The sequence below is a fragment of the Bufo bufo genome, chromosome 3 (assembly GCF_905171765.1).
Source record: "Bufo bufo chromosome 3, aBufBuf1.1, whole genome shotgun sequence".
Taxonomy (NCBI): Eukaryota; Metazoa; Chordata; class Amphibia; order Anura; family Bufonidae; genus Bufo; species Bufo bufo.
Genome location: NC_053391.1, coordinates 58635125 through 58655319, shown reverse-complemented (window position 1 = coordinate 58655319; position 20195 = coordinate 58635125). Strand labels below are relative to the sequence as shown.

General features: G+C 41.3%; 1 protein-coding gene across 2 annotated transcripts in view; it reads left to right on the top strand.

Annotated features, from left to right (window-relative positions):
• Positions 1–20195, top strand: part of NCAM2 (neural cell adhesion molecule 2) — a 478060-nt gene that overhangs the window by 314722 nt on the left and 143143 nt on the right. For both annotated transcript variants that reach the window (XM_040423215.1, XM_040423216.1), the window contains exons 9-10: positions 4207–4357; positions 10038–10225. In XM_040423215.1, the coding sequence (XP_040279149.1) occupies positions 4207–4357; positions 10038–10225 (339 nt within the window). The remainder of the gene's footprint in view (positions 1–4206; positions 4358–10037; positions 10226–20195) is intronic.

Sequence of the window (20195 nt, the reverse complement as noted above, 5' to 3'; positions counted from 1 at the left end):
CCTCTGAATGTAAAATAACTAAAAAATAGTTATATGTAGACACTTGCTAGAAGACACGTCAATTATGGATGGTCTTGTTTATATTTATGAACATACTTCAAATATTTCATGCCAGGAAGAATGGGATTTTTTTCTCTTGCTTTATCTTTTGCTGCTATTATTTTATTCAAAATTGCCTTGGAAAAAATGCAAACATCTAGAGATAGATGGATACATTATAACACACTTGGAAAAACTCATTTCTGAACAATTATTATATATTGCAGTTGAGGGCCATGCCAATATATATGCCCTTCTAGCTATTTCATTTCACATTAGCTATTACTGTTGATTCACTTACAATGAGGTTGTCAATTCTGGGCAAGGAGAACAGCCATCAGTCAAACTGCATTCTTATCAAAGGTATTTAATAAGCTACTGTGCTCCCATCCTAAAAACATATTTCCAGAATTCATTTTCTCTCTAGATAAAGCACAGTTTTATAAACTGCTAAGAACTATTTTCTTTAAAAAAATAAATAAAAAATTTTATAAAAAATATGGTCCTATTTGAAGAGCCCTTCTATATGTAAAGATTTGCTAGTGATCATCTAATCAAATTAAAGAGCTATTTCCATTTGTAGCATATGCCATCACTTTATGATCAATGGTTTTTTTTTCCCTGCACAACAAAACTCCTGTCTATTTGGCTATGCAGGGAACTACAGCCCGATTCACTTATATGGAGCAGTTTCCTGTCACACCAGGTGGCTGCAGCACCGGTTAGTGATGCAGGTTTGAAAGCCAAAATCAGGAGTGTATCATAAAGCAAAGAAAGTATTAAAGACAAACACTACTTTTCCTCTTTTATTGATTCACCCCTGGTTTTGGCTTTCAGAACAGTGATCATATTTTCAGCTGAAACCACCCAACCCTACCCCATATTCAAAGATCAAACCATCACTTCACCCTCCCAGAAATAATATTCACAATGTCAGCCACTGTGTCAGTCCTAAAAAGTGTGGTGTGCATTTGTATTTAGCCCCCTCTACTCTGATACTCCTAAATAAAACCCAGTGTGTCCAATTGCTTTCAGAAGTCACCTAATTAGAGTCAATATGTGTGTAATATATTGTCAGTATATCTACAGCTTTTTTGGGCAGGCCTCAGAGGTTTGTTAGAGAACATTATTTTCAAACAGCATCATGAAAACCAAGGAACACCCCAGACAGGTCAGAGATAAAGTTATGGGGATGTGCAAATGAGAGTTAGGTTATAAAATATATATCCCAAGCTCTGAACATCTCACGGAGCACTGTTCAATCCATTATCCAAAAATGGAATTAATATGGCACAACCTACCAAGACATAGCTGTCCACCTAAACTGACAGCCAAGGCAAGGAGAGCACTTATTAGAGAAGCAGACAAGAGGCCCAGAGTCTCTCTGGAGGAGATGCAGATATCCGCAGCTCAAGCGGGAGAATCTATCCACAGGACAACTATTAGTTGTGAACTCTACAAATCTGGCCTTTATGGAAGAGTGACAAGAAGAAAGCCATTTTTGAAAGCAAGCCATAAGAAGTCCCATTTGAATTTTGTCACAAGCCATGTAGGGGGATACAGAAAACATGTTGAAAAAGGTTCTATGGTCAGATTAGACCAAAGTAAAATTTTTGGCCTAAATACAAAATGCTATGTCTTGGCAGAAAATTAACCCTGCACATCACCCTGAACACACCATCCCCACCGTTAAACATGGTGGTGGTAGCATCATACTGTGGAGATGCTTTTGGTTAGCAGGGACAGGGAAGCTGGTCAGAGTTGATGGGAAGATGTATGGAGCTAAATACAGGACAATCCTGGAGGAAAACCTGTTAGAGGTTGCAAAAGACTTGAGACTCGGGTGGAGGTTTACCTTCTAGCAGGACAACAACCCTAAACATACAGTCAGAGCTACAATGGAATGGTTTAGATCAAAGCATATTCATGTCACGTCAGTAGAGCAGATACAGACAAGGACAGTGATGTCCTGTACTGCAACCCCCCACTGTCCCTACCTATTTTAAGTATAAGCCCTAGATGGCTAGACTGCAACTGATCGACAGGCCCTACGCTACTTAAGTGAAGAGACAAGCAAACAAACACAGACAGCCAAACACAATACCAGAGTCTTCAGAAATGGGTCAGAACCAAATGGGCTATCCAGTGCCAGAACTGGAGATGGAGAATGGTCAGAAGACAAGCCTAGGTCAGAAACACAGGATATCAATAAGTGAAACAAGAATGGGGAACAAGGAATCTAGCTAGTGATCAAAACAAGACTATCACTGACAATCATGTATGGCCAGGAAGTGATTAAAAGGGGTTATCCAACCCCTATAATGACCCTCCAATGCCCAGGCACCTTGTATTGATTATACTGACCTGCACCCTGGCACCCGCGTCGCTCTGGATCCCTGCACAACCTGCTATTGGTTGCTCCCTCCTGTCGCCGGATGTTTTGGTGCCAGGGAAAAGGTATGTATAATCCATACAAGGGGCCCAGGCATTTTGAGGGTCATTATAGGGGGTTGAGTCCCTGGATCAGAACCTGATAGGTCCATGACTCAGTGCACCATTAGTCAGGAACACTAGAACACTAGTACACAGTAATAGAGAAGCAGAGCTAAACAGCCACTGCCTAATCTCTCCCAGCACATGCCTGCCGCAGGGAGAAACAGAGCATTACATACTGTTACTAAGTATGCAATTGTGTCACCAGGAGGGCGTTGCTCAGCTGCGCGTCTCTCCCAATGTGGCCCTGCTGAGTCTGAAGTTAATGCCACTGGAGCCCAGACAGGTAAGTTTATTACAATTCATGTGTTAGAATGGCCCAGTCAAAGTCCAAACCTAAATGAGAATCCCATTTGAGAATCTGTGGCAAAACTTGTAAATTACTGTTCACAGAAGCTCTCAATCCAAGCTGACTGAGCTTGAGCTATTTCGCAAAGAAGAATGGGCAAAAATTTCAGCCTTTAGATGTGCAAATCAAGTAGAGACATTCCCTTAACAGACTTGCAGCTGTAATTACAGCAAAAGGTGGTCCTACAAAGTATTGACTCAGGGGGGCTGAACACAAATACACATCATACTTTCCAGATTTCTACGTTTTAAAAATCTTGAAAACCATGTATGATTTTCTTTTCAATTCACACATACTTGCTACTTTGTGTTGGTCTATCACATAAAATCCTGATAAAATACATTTAAGTTTGTGGATGTAACATAAAAAAATATGGAAACCTTATACTATAATAGAATCTATTCAATTTTTAAGTGGTGACACTTTTGGCCAAGTAAAATTAACTATCTTGACAATCACAAGTAACTTAAAAATGCACGGATTCAGCAAGACTTGCAGACCATGCCCCTGTCAGCAGTCTAAGGCTAGATTTTCACAAGACAGCTGTGATGTAGCGACCAGGACCCCGCCTGCAGAAGCCAATGGTTGCATGAATTTGTGGTTCAAAAGAAATATTACCTTCAAATTTTTGTGGCCATTAACCACCTCGAGTGTATGGAGGTTTGGCACACAGCAGCCTCATCACTGCGTGAAAACCCAGCCCTACTGTGCCTCTCTGTTGCCCTTGTATCCAACCATGACATGTTCTTCTTTCCATGGTCATGCAAGTATAGATGCTGACCATAGATCCTTTCATTTGCTGGCTTCCTCTTCTCATAACCTTGCTTTATCAGCACATGTGCTGCCCTGCAGCAGCCCATTGGAAATGCTGCGCATGCACATTAAAATAAATTAGCAGAGGACCATGGACACAAAGTCTCCTACCCAATGAGATGCTTAGCATGCTACTATTAGATGGAGACAGTCTGAGCTCAGGAGCACCTTCTGCAAACACAAGAGTTCTGGAAAATATAGTCTGCACAGCATTGTTGCAATACCCACCCTCACAGCAAAGACTTTCCTGATGAGGCAAAGCATTGAAACAGAGGGAAAATCATACTTAATATTTATATTCAATTTCCTAAAAATGTGTGGGCCTTAGGACTGTAGCCCCTTTAAATGGACAAAAACAATGTTTCAGATGTCTTTACCTGCTTATGAATACATTTAGTTGAATATAACGAAAGCCCATGCATGTCGTGTTGTGATGCTCTCCTGACTTGGATTCACTATATGTAGGTAATACTATACAATAGCTTAATTTTCTTCTTAAAATATGTTAATAGAGCCCTGACGATCGTATAGAAAGTATAGGACATCACGGGAAGTCCTCCTTGCGTATTAGAAATGTGATGCTATCAGATGCAGGAAGATATGACTGCGAAGCAGCAAGCAGAATTGGTGGCCATCAGAAGAGCATGTATCTCAATGTCGAATGTAAGTTTTTAAGTCATTTCCATGTAGTTGCTTTGAAATTGCTGTCTTTAACCCTTGTAGGAAAAATGAAAACTAGTAAATGTGAAAATGTGACAGCATATGAGCCAGCAGATATTTGCTGATATAGGATCAGCATATTGCATCTACCAGATGGAGCAGGGTTAGCACTCAAGCTCTTAACTCAAATTTCTTAACTCATCGCGTTATCTTGAGACAAAAGCCATTGAAAAGCAATTGAAGATGTTTGCTTAACGCGTTTAGATAACACGTCTCATAAATCGTGTTAACTCTACTCTACTACATCCGTATGTAAGGCTATGGCCAATGGTGATGCGTGATCTCTGAGTGTCTGACCGCTTTGACCCCATGATAATAAGAACAGGGGTCTTCAAGTCCCCTTTTTGAATGGAACAGTGGTGTGGCATGCCTAACCATTCTCTTCTGCTGAGTACAGTGCTTGACTATCTCCATCAGCCAAATTTACGTGAATGAAGAGGTGATCATGTATGTGCACCACTGTTCCATCCATCATCCATCCATCCACACAGGGGACTCGAGGGCCCTTATTCCCAGGATCAATGTGTTCCAATGGTTGGATTCCCCGCTATAATAAATTCATTATATATCCTGTTAATAGATTATATATGTTGTTCATGGGAAAACTGAGAGAACTTTAAAACAATGCTCCCTGGGTAATCTGTTTAAATTAGTTCTCCATTAAAATGAAATCTGTCTCTATTAGCCGCCTATAGGTGGCACTAGATATCAACAGTGCTGTCTACAAATGGGTTATTTACTTAACATCAACACTGATGTCCTAGGGCAGTGGTGGCGAACCTATGGCACGGGTGCCAGAGGCGGCACTCAGAGCCCTATCTGTGGGCACCTGTGCCCTGGAAAAAGTCTATGGTGTACCAATATGCCTTAGACTTTTCCTGCCATTCATCAGCGTAGGGCGCACTATGAACAGCACAGGCAGCCCACTAAATGATAAAGTATGTGGAAGATATACTATACTGGACTGTAGTATTCAGGTTAAACTGCCGTGTTGGCACTTTCTGATAAATAAGTGGGTTTTAGGTTACAGTTTGGGCACTCGGTTTATAAAAGGTTCGCCATCACTGTCCTAGGGTAACCACTTATATGTGCTGCTAGACAGAAAGTTTTGATTAGGAAAGAAGTGTATTATACTAATGCAGCCTTTATCACTCTTAGACTTATTAGAAGCACTTACTGTTTTCCCAGTCTAAAGCCTCAATTACACGTCAGTGTTTTGGTCAGTGATTTTCATCAGTGATTTTGAGTCAAAACCAGGTGTGGCTCTAAACACAGATCAGTTGCAGATCTTTCCCTTATACATTATGTCTGCGGTGGCTCTACTCCTGGTTTTGGCTCACAATCACTGATTGAAATCACTGACCAAAATACTGACATGCGAATCTAATATATAAAGCTAAGTGTGTGTGCGTGTATATCTGCTAAAGAAATCTGCACCGTCGCATTTACAATCACGAAATTTGGCACACAGGTACATCAGGTGTCCGGGAAGGTTTGAGAGCAGGTCTCAGGTCTCTATGACGTACCGTTCCTGAGATATTCCCAAAAAATGCATTAGCCAATAGAAGCTTGGTCACATGACCCTTATCAGCCAATAGAAGCTTGCAGGTCCTCCAGTCTCCACATACACAGTTTTACTCCAGGTTACCATAACAACCCAGCCATTTATCTTCACTGCTGTAGGTCCGCTTTAAAGGAAATCTGTCACCAGGATAATCGCTATTGAAGTAAAGCCATGGCCTAATATCACTTAGTACCTTATTTCCAGATGTGCCTTTGTTTCAGCAATAGATGTTTTTATCCTCTGAAAATCCAGTTTATTTGAAATGCAAATGAGCCAGTAAGGTGCCTAGAGGGATGTCACTCTTGCAGGAAAGAGCCCAGACACGCCCCCTGCCACAATGTGTCCACCCTCAAAAGACAAACTTAAAACCCCACCTCCAGGTGCCATGAAGCCACACCCTGATCCGGTTAGGTCACGCCCCTCCCACTCCTTAGCCGACAGGGATTGAAAAAATGAAGTTAAAAATCAACTTCTAGGTCCCGCTAAGCCACGCCCCAATTCGGTTAGGCCATGCCCCATCCCACTCAGCCGACAGGGATTGAAAAAATTAAGTTAAAAATTAACTTCTGTCAGCTGCAGGGTTGGGAGGGACGGTGACTTCTCCCTGCAGCTCACACTCAGACAGCACAGTGCTGCGCTCTGTGAGTGAGCTGTTCAAAAGGACATCCTTGTATCCATCCAGGCTCTGCGCCAGACGGAGCACAGGGAGTCTGAAAGTCGGACTGTCTGGTCTAAAACTGGACTTATAACCACCCTAGGGGCAGGCTGTTGTGGAGGTCACAGTTAAGGGGATGGTCCGCAATGGAGGTCAGTGTTAAGGTGCAGATTGCTGCAAAGGCCACTGTTAAGGGGCGAGCCGCTGTGAAGGTCACTGTCAAGGGGGTGGTATGCTGTGAAAGTCACTGTTAAAGGGGAAGGCTGCTGTAAAGGTCAAAGTTAAGGGGGTGGGCTGCTGTGGAGGTCCAATTTTAAGGGATGGGGCACTGGGGGGTCAGTGTTAAGGGGTGGGGGGCTGTGAAGGTCACTGTTAAGGGGGTAAGGTGCTGTAGATGTCACTGTTATAGTGGATACTGTTGATATCTTTTAACGACACACATAAACATTAAATGAAATAGATTAAATCTACTCGAGCGAAGCCGGGTCCTTCTAGTGAGCTAGTCCAGCTAGTGAGACATAAAAGTGAGAAACTTCTAGCATTTGCGGGCTAGCTATGAAAACAGGTTAGGAAGGGCATGTCTACATTTTTTAGATGAGCAAGAAGTAGGGATAGGTGGAAAAGTATGACTGCAAAAGCAGAATACAAAGGGTCTGTCAACTGGTAGGAACTCCTCCTGCTTCTTCTGCAGCTTCCTTTGAAACTTTTATCTACAATATATCAAGATTCTCACACTCTTTGTACAAGCCAGAATTTACCTGAGCGTAGGAATAATAACTAGGCTACCTAGTTGCTTCAGAAAGGTTCATTTGAGCTGAAACATTACTGTGGTGAATAAAGGTTCATATTAATTGGATTGTTGCCTACGCTGATATTTGTCAGAAATGGGCCACCAATTTTCTGATGAAGAAGCCACAGTGATATTCTCACAAACTCATGGCTTTTCAAACTGCATGAAACTTAAAGAGAACTCTTTCAAATGCTGACTCATTGGTACAATTACTTAAGCCTTCTTAAAAAGTAGCGAGTTTGCCCTAACAGATGTATGTTAGCGATGCTTATCCGCTCCTGGTTCATTATGTCACATCTGTTTTTTCTACCGAAGCTTGGGTAATTATTGGGACCAGTTGAAGGGCTTAGATAATAACCCTGGGAGTAGCCCCAAGGCAAATCTGTTCATATGACACAGTTGGTCCACACCCGCTTTGTAACATTATATTCCCCTTTACTACACTTAAGACCCAATAAACATGACCCCCATAACACTAGTTTTTGCTCTAGTTTCAAACAATATTCACCATTAGGCCTATATAACTACTCAAATCAGCTTTCTGCCTTATTACATAATGCCCCCTCTTTTTCAGCTATTTTATTTTATTTTTTGGTAATTTGTAAATGTCTTCCATTAAAAAAAAAAAGAATGAAAATGTATTACAAAGTGGTTTCTTTGTAGTGTGTTTCCATGAAGATTTTTAGATCTGCGTAGTAACAGCGTACAGACAATAATATTTTTAATAAAGACCTTTGCTAAATTGCTTTATTTTTTTCCAATTCTATTTTTAAGCCTTTGGGGGTTTTCCATCTTTACAGATTATGTGGAAATAGTTTACATACACTCACCTAAAGAATTATTAGGAACACCTGTTCTATTTCTCATTAATGCAATTATCTAGTCAACCAATCACATGGCAGTTGCTTCAATGCATTTAGGGGGGTGGTCCTGGTCAAGACAATTTCCTGAACTCCAAACTGAATGTCAGAATGGGTAAGAAAGGTGATTTAAGCAATTTTGAGCGTGGCATGGTTGTTGGTGCCAGACGGGCCGGTCTGAGTATTTCACAATCTGCTCAGTTACTGGGATTTTCACACACAACCATTTCTAGGGTTTACAAAGAATGGTGTGAAAAGGGAAAAACATCCAGTATGCGGCAGTCCTGTGGGCAAAAATGCCTTGTGGATGCTAGAGGTCAGAGGAGAATGGGCCGACTGATTCAAGCTGATAGAAGAGCAACGTTGACTGAAATAACCACTCGTTACATCCGAGGTATGCAGCAAAGCATTTGTGAAGCCACAACATGCACAACCTTGAGGCGGATGGGCTACAACAGCAGAAGTCCCCACCGGGTACCACTCATCTCCACTACAAATAGGAAAAAGAGGCTACAATTTGCACAAGCTCACCAAAATTGGACTGTTGAAGACTGGAAAAATGTTGCCTGGTCTGATGAGTCTCGATTTCTGTTGAGACATTCAAATGGTAGAGTCCGAATTTGGCGTAAACAGAATGAGAACATGTATCCATCATCTGATGGCTACTTCCAGCAGGATAATGCACCATGTCACAAAGCTCGAATCATTTCAAATTGGTTTCTTGAACATGACAATAAGTTCACTGTACTAAAATGGCCCCCACAGTCACCAGATCTCAACCCAATAGAGCATATTTGGGATGTGGTGGAACGGGAGCTTCGGCCCTGGATGTGCATCCCTCAAATCTCCATCAACTGCAAGATGCTATCCTATCAATATGGGCCAACATTTCTAAAGAATGCTTTCAGCACCTTGTTGAATCAATGTCACGTAGAATTAAGGCAGTTCTGAAGGCAAAAGGGGGTCCAACACCGTATTAGTATGGTGTTCCTAATAATTCTTTAGGTGAGTGTATAGCAAGACTAGTAACATACTAATGTTGAAATACAAAATCGGTCTCATATACAGTCTACTGCTTGTTTGATGTCCTGTACTCTGAACAGGTGGTTATCTCTCCCTCCCTTTTGCTTAGGATATTACATATCACATGCCTTTTATTTCCACTGTTCTTTGGCTCTCCTCCCTCCTACTCTCTCTCTGGAGGAGGCATGTGATACATCATGGGGCACTAGAACAGCAGAACTGTGTGTACAATACTACCTTATACCTTTTAGTAGACTAAATGCACACACCTGTAATCAGAGGCACTGTCTGCGAGAAGAGAAAGGAGTCATAGGAACCGTAGATCTTCATATGTTAATCTCACTCTCAGCAAGCCCTGGCACCATCAAAACAAAGGTGCAGTGCAACTCTGGGCAAGATGATGAAAATGCTAAATAAATATCTGTGATCTGTGGTTGCATCACTTGGTCAGCATTTAAACACATTTACAGATGTATCCTTTCTTGTCTTTTGATTACACTGAACAGTAACCTTGGGGGATGTTTTTATGGATGTTCTGGCTTAGTACAGATTTTGATGTTACTGTGTTTGCTTATTATATAATTTATTGTTTTACCTTCTATGTTTTATCATTATATTTCTCTATTTTTTGCAAGATAAGATCCATCTGCAATTGTGACAAACCAATTTAAATGTTTCACAGCAAAAGTAATTCATTTGTAATATTCACTGCAAACTTTGTTTTCCGACAGATGCACCAAAATTTATTTCAAATCAAACCATCTATTATTCCTGGGAAAACAATCCAATTAATATCAGTTGTGATGTGATTTCCAACCCACCATCATCAATTTTCTGGAGTAAAGAAAAATTTTTGTTACCGGCACGGAATATAACAAATATAAAAACCTACAGGGATGGGAAGAAGATTCTTTTAGAGGTGAGAGCAACTTTAAGAGCCCGCATTTCTGTTAATGTGTTTTTCCAATGAAAACATAACATGCTATGCAAAACAAATGTTTATAAAGCTTCATATACAGATGTAGCACAGCTGATGTTCTGAATTAACAATATTATCCGCCCAACTCAATGAGTTAAAGGCTTTTTTTCAACATCAGCTTCCATTCATTAGGACCTCCATTGAATAAACATATGGCTACTTATTTATGTGAAAATACAAGTGTTACAGTGGCTCAAACCTCTCGTACCAACTGGATGAGGTGCACAACCCTTGCAGCCTATCCCTGGTCGCAAAGAAACCAAAAATGATAATATATAGTGGTAGGGGGCACTCAACTATCTGGTACCAGATGGATGATCAATATTGTATTAAAATTATATTTAATCAAATAGCATAGATAAATACAGAAAAGTAATCTACATCAAAACAGAAATAAATCACACATAAAATGGCGCCATAAAAAAGAATAAAAATGTATATAAAATCATACAGATTATAAGTCACTGAATATTACTGGTAATGGGGTATGTCCCGGGACTGATCATCCGAACTCTAAGTCCCGTGTATGGGATAGATGAGTTAGTATCAGTCCACAATGCCGTAGTCAGCAAACTCCAGGTATAATACAGCCAGTTATCGCTGTTACCTCAGCGTGAGGTAGCAAAGTGGGGGTCACTGCAGCCTGCTTCCCAATATATCAATGGGATAGATAGATTTAAACCAGTCCGCAATGCCGTAGCCAACAAACTCCAAATATATTATAGTCAGGTATCGCTGCTACCTCAGCATGAGGTGATACTGATATCGAATAAGGGTCACTGCAGCCTGCTTCCCAATGTATCAATGCTCCGTTGTAGGCATAAACTGTATGTATATACTGTATCTGATTAGGGCATAAGCGTAGTGTATGTACGCAGATGCTCAGTACATTACCCCTCCAGAAGACGTGTGGTCCGATTCAGTCCCTCTTGAAAGGTCAGGTCTGCATGCGGTCGGACGTCGGGGTAGGTGTCTAGGACCTTCCGGCTTGTTCACGTGATCCCCGGTCACGTGATCTGAGTTTATCCACGTGATCAGATAGGAGGAGGTTTCGGAGGCTGGATCCGCTTGTAAGAATTATGATAATTAGGCGAGCGCCTACTTGACTGAAATCAATGAATTCTTTAAAGTGTTTGTAACACAATAGGATATGCTCCTTTGAGTTCCGTAGCTGTTGTAACCAGATGCGTTTCGGGGTCTGAACTTGCCCCTTCCTCAGTGGTCAGCAGCATAATGAAAGACCTGTCCTTTTATAGAGAGTTTTCCTTGAATGGGGAGGTGCCTCATTTCTTTAGGAATATTACAAAATCAGAGCTGGAGTCGGCCCATTCCGATGTATCATATGTCTCCTCTCACATATATCCCAAAAAGAAAAGTGGTTATAATGTGGTAGCCTTTGAATACAGAGATCTACGGCCATTGGAACTCATTTTAAATAATCCTATACTCTAATATGCAACTAAATGTATTATACATGGTCATAGAATCACAGATGCTATTATAGAGAGATAGTAAAGTATCACATAAATATCATATATAGATACTGAACTTGCTTACAGTATAAAGTATTTTGCTGCAATTTTTTTTCATGAAAAAACGCTATTTGCGATTTTCCAAAAGATATATATATATGTATATAACTTCCACTTGTTATTTTATCTCATCTAGAGCAATATGATTTCTATTCACCATCACTAAGTGACTTGATGAATAATTTTGCATCACATATATTATTATTCAGTGCATTCTGAAAACTAAAATAATCAATCAGATATGTTATATATCAAATCTGTACATGATCTCATTACAGATTTTATATCTATATTTATTCATATCCATTTTATATATAAAAAAATCTTTAGAAATAGAGCTAATAGTACTACATCAAAGACCACCCAAGCCCTATCAGGAATGAGATCATGTACAGATTTGATATATAACATATCTGATTGATTATTTTAGTTTTGCGAATAATATATTCGATATCAGTATCACCTCATGCTGAGGTAGCAGCGATACCTGGCTATAATATATTTGGAGTTTGTTGGCTACGGCATTGCGGACTGGTTTAAATCTATCTATCCCGTTGATATATTGGGAAGCATGCTGCAGTGACCCCCACTTTTCTACCTCACACTGAGGTAACAGCGATAACTGGCTGTATTATACCTGGAGTTTGCTGACTACGGCATTGTGGACTGATACTAACTCATCTATCCCATACAGGGGACTTAGAGTTCGGATGATCAGTCCCGGGACATACCCCATTACCAGTAATATTCTGTGATTTATAATCTGTATGATTTTATATTCATTTTTATTCTTTTTTATGGCGCCATTTTATGTGTGATTTATTTCTGTTTTGATGTAGATTACATTTCTGTATTTATCTATGCTATTTGATTAAATATAATTTTAATACTATATTGATCATCCATCTGGTACCAGATAGTTGAGTGCCCCCTACCACTATATATAATCATTTTTACTTATTTATGTGCTCTGAGTTTATCTTATATTTTAACATATTTTAATAATTTTCATAAACTTTGACCAGACAGGAAGTTGAATAAAGGGTTGAAGGAGTAGAAGTTAGTGGTGTTTACTTCACTTATGCACAGTCATGTCACAGGAAATTAAACGGTTGTTGCACACACAGTGGTGCACATATCACGGAGGCAGACCAAGCCACTACCATAGCTGCAGTGTCCATGGTAAGGGGAGCCCGTTGGTGAACTCTTTCCTATACTATAACCAATACATTTTTGTGCAGCCACCACTAGGGTGATCTCAGTGCAGATACATGTTACAGCTTCTATTGACTTTAATGTTAACTTCCTAATATTACCATTAAAGTTATGAATGATTGCAATGAAGATCCAGATAGATGTTTCCAGTAGGGGTGTGGCCCCATACAGCCTGACACTGACAGCACTGATTGGATATTGTCAGCCTGCACATCTTTATAGCTATAGTAATAACATATTGTTTGTGCAACGTGCCACCCCCAAGGGCCCTATCACATCCCAGCTTTAGTGGAATGCCGAGTGGTGTGGAGCGGCCCTTAATAGTCTCTATGTGTCATTGTGCTCCTTCCTGGATGCAGTGGGGCCCCAGGCTTAGGCTCCGAAGCAAATAAAGGGGAATATTTGAGTTAGGGGATGAAAAATAAACCAAGTCCAGACCTTGATAAACCTTAACAGCAGCTTTACTTGGGTTAACTTGATTCCAGACAATATTCAGGCTGTTCTTACATTCATGCTTTTTCTTGGTTCCAGCAGGCTTTGGCATAAACTGGCAGGCAAACTTGATAACTCTGCTTTCTCTATTTCTCTGCTGGACTGACAGTCTTGCTTAGTAACTCTGCTTTCTTTCTCTCTACTGTGCTAAACCATACTTGGGTCTGGTTATTGGACTTTTAATTAACTTAAATTAAAATTAACTTAAATTAAAATGGACTCTGGGTTCTCTACAAGCTACTCCCCTTTTGTGGCTCCTGCTCCAGCCGAAGAACAATTTCCTCTGGCTGCTACTTCTTTCAGGTCTTCTCAGCTCCAATATGGAGTCTAAACCGGAATACTCTAGAACTGCAACCCTTCCCTTCTGGTAGCATGCAGGACTGGTCCACTTCTGCCCAATTACATGAATGTAACAGTTTCATGACAATAATATCAATGCAAAATGGTGAAAAAAACTGGAAAAAAATACAAAGATGACATTCATGCTAACCATTACAGACAGCAGCGGAGTGCAGAAATGGTAATACCACTACGGGGTATTACATTTGTGACCTGTTTGTGTTTGTACTATGATTTGCAAATGTGTGTATTGAATATGCAAATTATACAATTTACATACTTAAAGGGGTTGGTCCATCTCGCCATTTAATGGCATATCACTAAGATATGCCACCAATGTCAGATATGTGTGGGTCCAACCTCTGGGACCTGCATCTATCTCTAGAAAGGGTCCCCTAAAGTAAACAAGGGAGCATCGCGCAAGCACAACCACCCTCTATTCACTTCTATAGAAGTGACAAAAATAGGTGAGTGCTGGCTTGGCTATTTCAAGGAACTCACATAGAGGTGAATGGAGCATTTGCCATGTTTGAGTGGTGCACTCTCTCTTCCTGAAATAGCTGAGCGCACTTGCTTGGCTCTTTTTGGAACTCCCATAGAATTGAATGGAGAGCATGCTTCACATGCATAATATGCTCTACTTTTCTGTGGGGAACTTGTCTAGAGATTAATGTCCCAGAGGTGGGACTCGCTCCTGTCTGACATTGGTGGCATATCCTAGTGATACACCAAAGTGAGAGATGGGCCAAGCTCTTTCATGATCTTGTGACACTTGGGTGCCTATATATGTTTGTGCTTTATATATTTGTACCAGTGATTGAGAAAGACTATATGCAACTGAAACGTCACCCTGCCAGGTTAATAAAAAAACACTTTTCATTCACAAAGACATGGAGTGGTGTGGTTTTCTTCACATTTAGATGTCTACCCTGGGTCTGAGAGGCTTGAGTCTGACACCGTGAGCACTGCCTGTAAAAAGTTCTATATGATCCACTGCAGTGGACCACTGGAGTGCTGCTGACCTGCCTTCTTGCTCCAGAATTGTTATCTCAATGGGGATGCAATAGTTGATAAAACAGACAACAGCAGAGTAGATAGGTCCTGGTATCACAATGCAGAGATTCAATAGTAGACACAGTGTCATGATGCAAGTATGATACATACCCAAGTGCAGATGTAACCTCTGTACCTCCCATAGTAATGCTCCTGTTTATGCCTTTATGTGCAGAATGGTTAATTTTTGCACAATTTATTTTCCTAATTTATCACATGTAAGTCAGTGATCCATCCTAGGCAGTGCTTTTTTTTTTTTTTCTCATAAAATTGGGCATCATTCAACTTCTTGGATGTTTTGCATTCTCAATTTTGTTAGCACCCGGAAGAATTATGGAGAGTTTTTGTGCCATTAATCATCAAAGGTCTTGGACCTAGCAGACTAAACAAACATTTATCAAACTGTAAGTCATAAACCCGTGTTCACATATCTGTAGATATGCTGTGTAATCACCGCCGTAATCATTATTCATGGCACTCCTTTATTTTCTTTGAGCAGGACAGTATCTCAGATGACAAAAATGATATATTTACTGAAATGAACGCTCTACCATTATATTCCTTATTTAGCTCAAATCAATTGTATCACTCTCCAAAGATATGATTAATATTAAGCATCAAAATTATAATTTTTGCTAAGATTTATGTTTAATCTGTATTTGGTAGAGTTTAGCTAAGCAGAAAATGATGCTATGTAGCGGAGCACCCTTACAAATGAATAGCAACAAAATGTATGTACACAGCAGAATCCTCTACTTGTAACATTGGCGATCCTTCGCCACCCCCTGATAATGGATCGCCAAGATGTACGTCGGGGTTGGCGCCCTCCTGGACCGAGACTTACACCATGGGTAATTAATACCTACAATGCACACTAATGACTAGGGCTTCGGATCCACGATCTGCAGTTGTTTCGCTCCAAAATTCATTTTAAATAGGACCTTTCACCTGTATAAACGATGTTAACTGAGTATGCTGCCATGCAGAGCGGCGCCCGGGGATCTCACTGCACTTACTATTATCCCCGGGCGCCGCTCCGTTCTCCCGTTATAGGCTCCGGTACCTTTGCTTCTTAAGTTATAGTAGGCGGGTCTTCCCTTGTCCTGTGGGCGTCTCCTTCTCCTAGGCTGCAGCGCTGGCCAATCGCAGCCCACAGCTCACAGCCTGGGAGAAAAAAAACTCCCAGGCTGTGAGCTGTGCGCTGCGATTGGCCAGCGCTGCAGCCTAGGAGAAGGAGACGCCCACAGGACAAGGGAAGACCCGCCTACTATAACTTAAGAAGCAAAGGTACCGGAGCCTATAACGGGAGAACGGAGCGGCACCCGGGGATAATAGTAAGTGCAGTGAGATCCCCGGGCGCCGCTCTATATGGCAGCATACTCAGTTAACATCGTTTATACAGGTGAAAGGTCCTCTTTAATGCTGTACGAAGATCCGTCTCTATACAGCATTAAGTCTCGTGGGACTTCGGTGAGTAACTTCTGGATTTGATTTTTGAACTTGAAAACAATTTCAAAACTTGGTTCTAAAGTCGGCTTCAGTACCGAGGTACGAATCGGCACTGATGCCAATACCTGTTTTAAAATAGTTTTCAAGTTTAATAATGAAATACTGAAGTTATTCACCAAAGTCTCACGAGACTGCAGTGATAACTCACTTTGCCTCGCCTGAGCACATGCATTTTAATGCTGTATGGAGACAGATCTCTGTACATCATTAAAGCCAATTTTGGAGCGAAGCAACTTTGGATCTTGGATCCGAAGCTCGCTTCTCTCATCCCTTACTAATGACGTTGGTCGCTGAAATAATGATTATCTTAGCCCTGGGTATTCCCATCTAGCGATGCCAACTTTTTTCCCTGCAATGTTTTTAAAACCTTTTTATAGATTAATTGATAAAGCATTTATTATTACCTATATTATGGTCTGGAAATTTTCTGATCAGAGATAGTAAAGGCACATTCCACTCTATAATACATAAGGCAAAATAAGGCAGAGGGTTGGTAGAGAGGTTTGGATCAGATAGCCACAGATATAGCAATCGTAAATTTGACACTCAACACATTAAATATACAGATGCACCGAATATTAACTTGACTATTTTGGTGGCATTTGTTGTGTTAAACAGGTTGTCCCCTGTAAAAGGTCTAAAATAACCAAAGAATGGATACTACCCACCCCTTTTTTCCCTACTTTTACCTTCACTGCGCTCAAGTCCTCTTTGTTGCTGTTTATTTTCCTGGCTACAGTGGTGATCCATGTACACAACTGACCGCTGCCTCCAGTCACTGGCCTCAGTAGTGATGTCCCATGTATTGCTGAGGCTAGTGATTGGCTGCACAGAACGTCACCACTGCAGCCAGGAAGGCGATTTCAGGAGCGGGGAGGACTGGAGGGTGGTGCTGGAAGTAGCAGGGGAGTGGTGGGCATCCATTCTTTTGTTATTCCTTCTACCTAACTGATATGCCACCAATGTATGAAGTAAGACAACTCCTTTATGGAGAGCACATCACACATTGTTAGCCCAGCTCCACTGCGATTCTGCCCCGACATCCAGGTATGGGCGCCGGGCTTCTTTACTCCTTCCCACTGCTGTGCGCCGTGCTGACAGGCATGGACAGAGGGGTTCTTAGCTGTGGTCTGCATTCCTGCCACCAGCATTTCCCTCCTTGCTCTGAGCTTAGAGTTCTATGTGTGTATTTAAGGTGTGTGCGGGCGTGTCTCTCCTTCCTTTGTGAGGCAGCCTGCACACGCCCTCTATCTTCCCCTGCCTATAGATGGTCTGCAGGAGGTATTTAAAGGCACCTCTGTCTACAGGAAGGCGCCTGAGCAACTTGGGTTCCTAGCTAGACTATTTTCCTGTTTGTGCTAAGGTATTCTGTTGGTTCTTGTCTTTTTTTGTACCGGACTTTCGAATACATATTTCAGACTTTGCCTAATTGCCTCCTGCCCTGACCCTGATCTACGTTTACGGACTGCCACCTGACTGCCACCTGCCCTGACTTCTGCCTTCGTACCCTGACTTCGTCTCTGTCTGATCAGCCTCGGGCCTCCCAGCATCCACTGGGTGTATTGTGTGACCTGGAGGTCAGTCCAGTGGGTTCACACTCTGGTCCCGATTCCCTCGCGTTCCAATTCTCCTCTAAGGTAGCAACTGGTACTCCCCTCGAAAGTCTCTCCTCACCATCAGAGGTATTGCGTGAAGAACGAGGGGTGTTCCCAGACATTGTCCTCAGAGGGAGTTGGTCACATGGGAAAGCGGGTTCTTACCCACTGGTTATAACACAGATGCTTTGTATGCTCTTCAGTTATTGCTACGGGAGTTTTGAAGATAGTCGAGCAAGTGTGTTTGGCGATTTTCCTAACCTCCATAGAGGTGAAAGGAGGATGGCTGCGCATGCATGTTGCTGCCTTCTGTACACTTCATGTGTCCCGTTTTGGAGATAGGAGCGAGTCACAGACCTATTTGACATTCATCCATGATATCAATGTCCTAGATGGGCCAACCCCTTTAAAGGTTCTATTATAAACAATTATTTGTCCCCACCAGTTGGTAAGCAGTGGCACGAAACTGTTTGATCCTTTGCATAGCAATACAAGGGGTGGCCTGCAGATGGCACAAATAAATCTCACCATCTGGTGGAGATCGACTTGATTTCACTTCAAGTTCAGGCAACATGTCCTGAACATGAAGTATGCACTTCTAGTCCAGGGTTAGAGAAGGAGGAAAAAAGCCTTCTAACAGAGTCAGGAGAAGAAGAGAAACTCTTTTCATATCCAAAATTGGTAAGATTATAACAACACAGCATAATGGGTATCAGTTCCAAGATGATGGCTAGCCACATGTCCATTAAGACGGCTGTAAAGAATGACAAAGATCAAAGTATTGTCAGTGCATTAGTAGATGACACTTTGCACTCTGAGAAGAAATCAAGAAATCAAGAAAACTATTAACAATGAGTAAAGCATAAATGGATATCAAGTATACCATAATAAATACTTTGAAATTCTGTTATTTTGTGGGGGGTTTTAAAATGTTTTTTTGTATAAATAATAATAAAAAAAAAAAAAAAAAAAAAAAAAAAAATATATATATATATATATATATAGTGGCTGCAGGCTCAGATAACTAATATTCGCCTCCACAGACCCCCTGCCAATGCTGTTCCAATGCTGCCAGGCTCCTTGCTGCTCTGTATTTTCTGCCTCAACACGCAGATAATGCCTGCTCAGCCAACCACTGGAGGGGGCGTGTCACAGCTGTGGTCTGTCATTGGCCGAGAGGGTATTTCCTGTGTATTGAGAAGGAAGTAGAGAGCGACGGGAATTCGGGCAACATCGGAACGCAGCGGTGGTGGATTGGGAAGGTTAGTCTTGGTTCTTTAGCCATCCACTAATGGTTTTTTTTTTGTTCTGGAAAACCCCTTTAATGTTGCATTAAATTTTTTCTTACAAGCAGTGAATTGCCTTTGAGAAATGTCTCATTACTCCCACAAAATTATGAAAATAAAGTGCCATCATACTGAGCACCATTGATCAAATAAGAAAAAAGAAGAGCCACTATAATATGATATAATTCCCATGTATGCATAAATGATAAATATGAATGGTAGTACTAGTAATACTAGTGTTGAGCGTGAATATTCGAATCACAAATTTTAATCGGGAATATCCCACTTCAAGAAATCGCGAATATTTAGAATATAGTGCTATATATTCATATTCGCAAATAGTGTTGATCACGGATATTCTAATCGCAAATTTATTGCGAATTTCGGCACTTAGCAACATCCCTAGCAACCAATAGGAAATTTGCCTACATCTTAGTGTTGATGGCGAATATTCAAATAGAAAATTTTTATGGCGAATATATTAAATTGCCGATTTTCGCAATTCCGCATCGTGCGGCCCCATAGAAATGAATGGGTCCGCAATTCTGTTCCGAAAAATGCGGAACGGAATTGCGGATGTGTGAATGGAGCCTTAATGTGTTCAGTTCTTCCTGCTCTATAACATGTTGTCTGAAGATTGCACTGCACTTTTTTTATAGTGAAAGGTTTCCTTTAAATGGATTGCCCACCTTTTTTACAGACCCTACAGCATGGGGCCAGATCTGCAATGGTGATCATACCTACTTGATCCCCTCTGCCGGATCCTGGCTACGACTGCCAGCTCTGCAGATCCTGGATCTCCTCACATCAACATCCATATTGATGTGGAGCATGTGACTGCTGCAGCCAATCACTGCTCGCAGCAGTCATATGTCACCCATGCCTCATG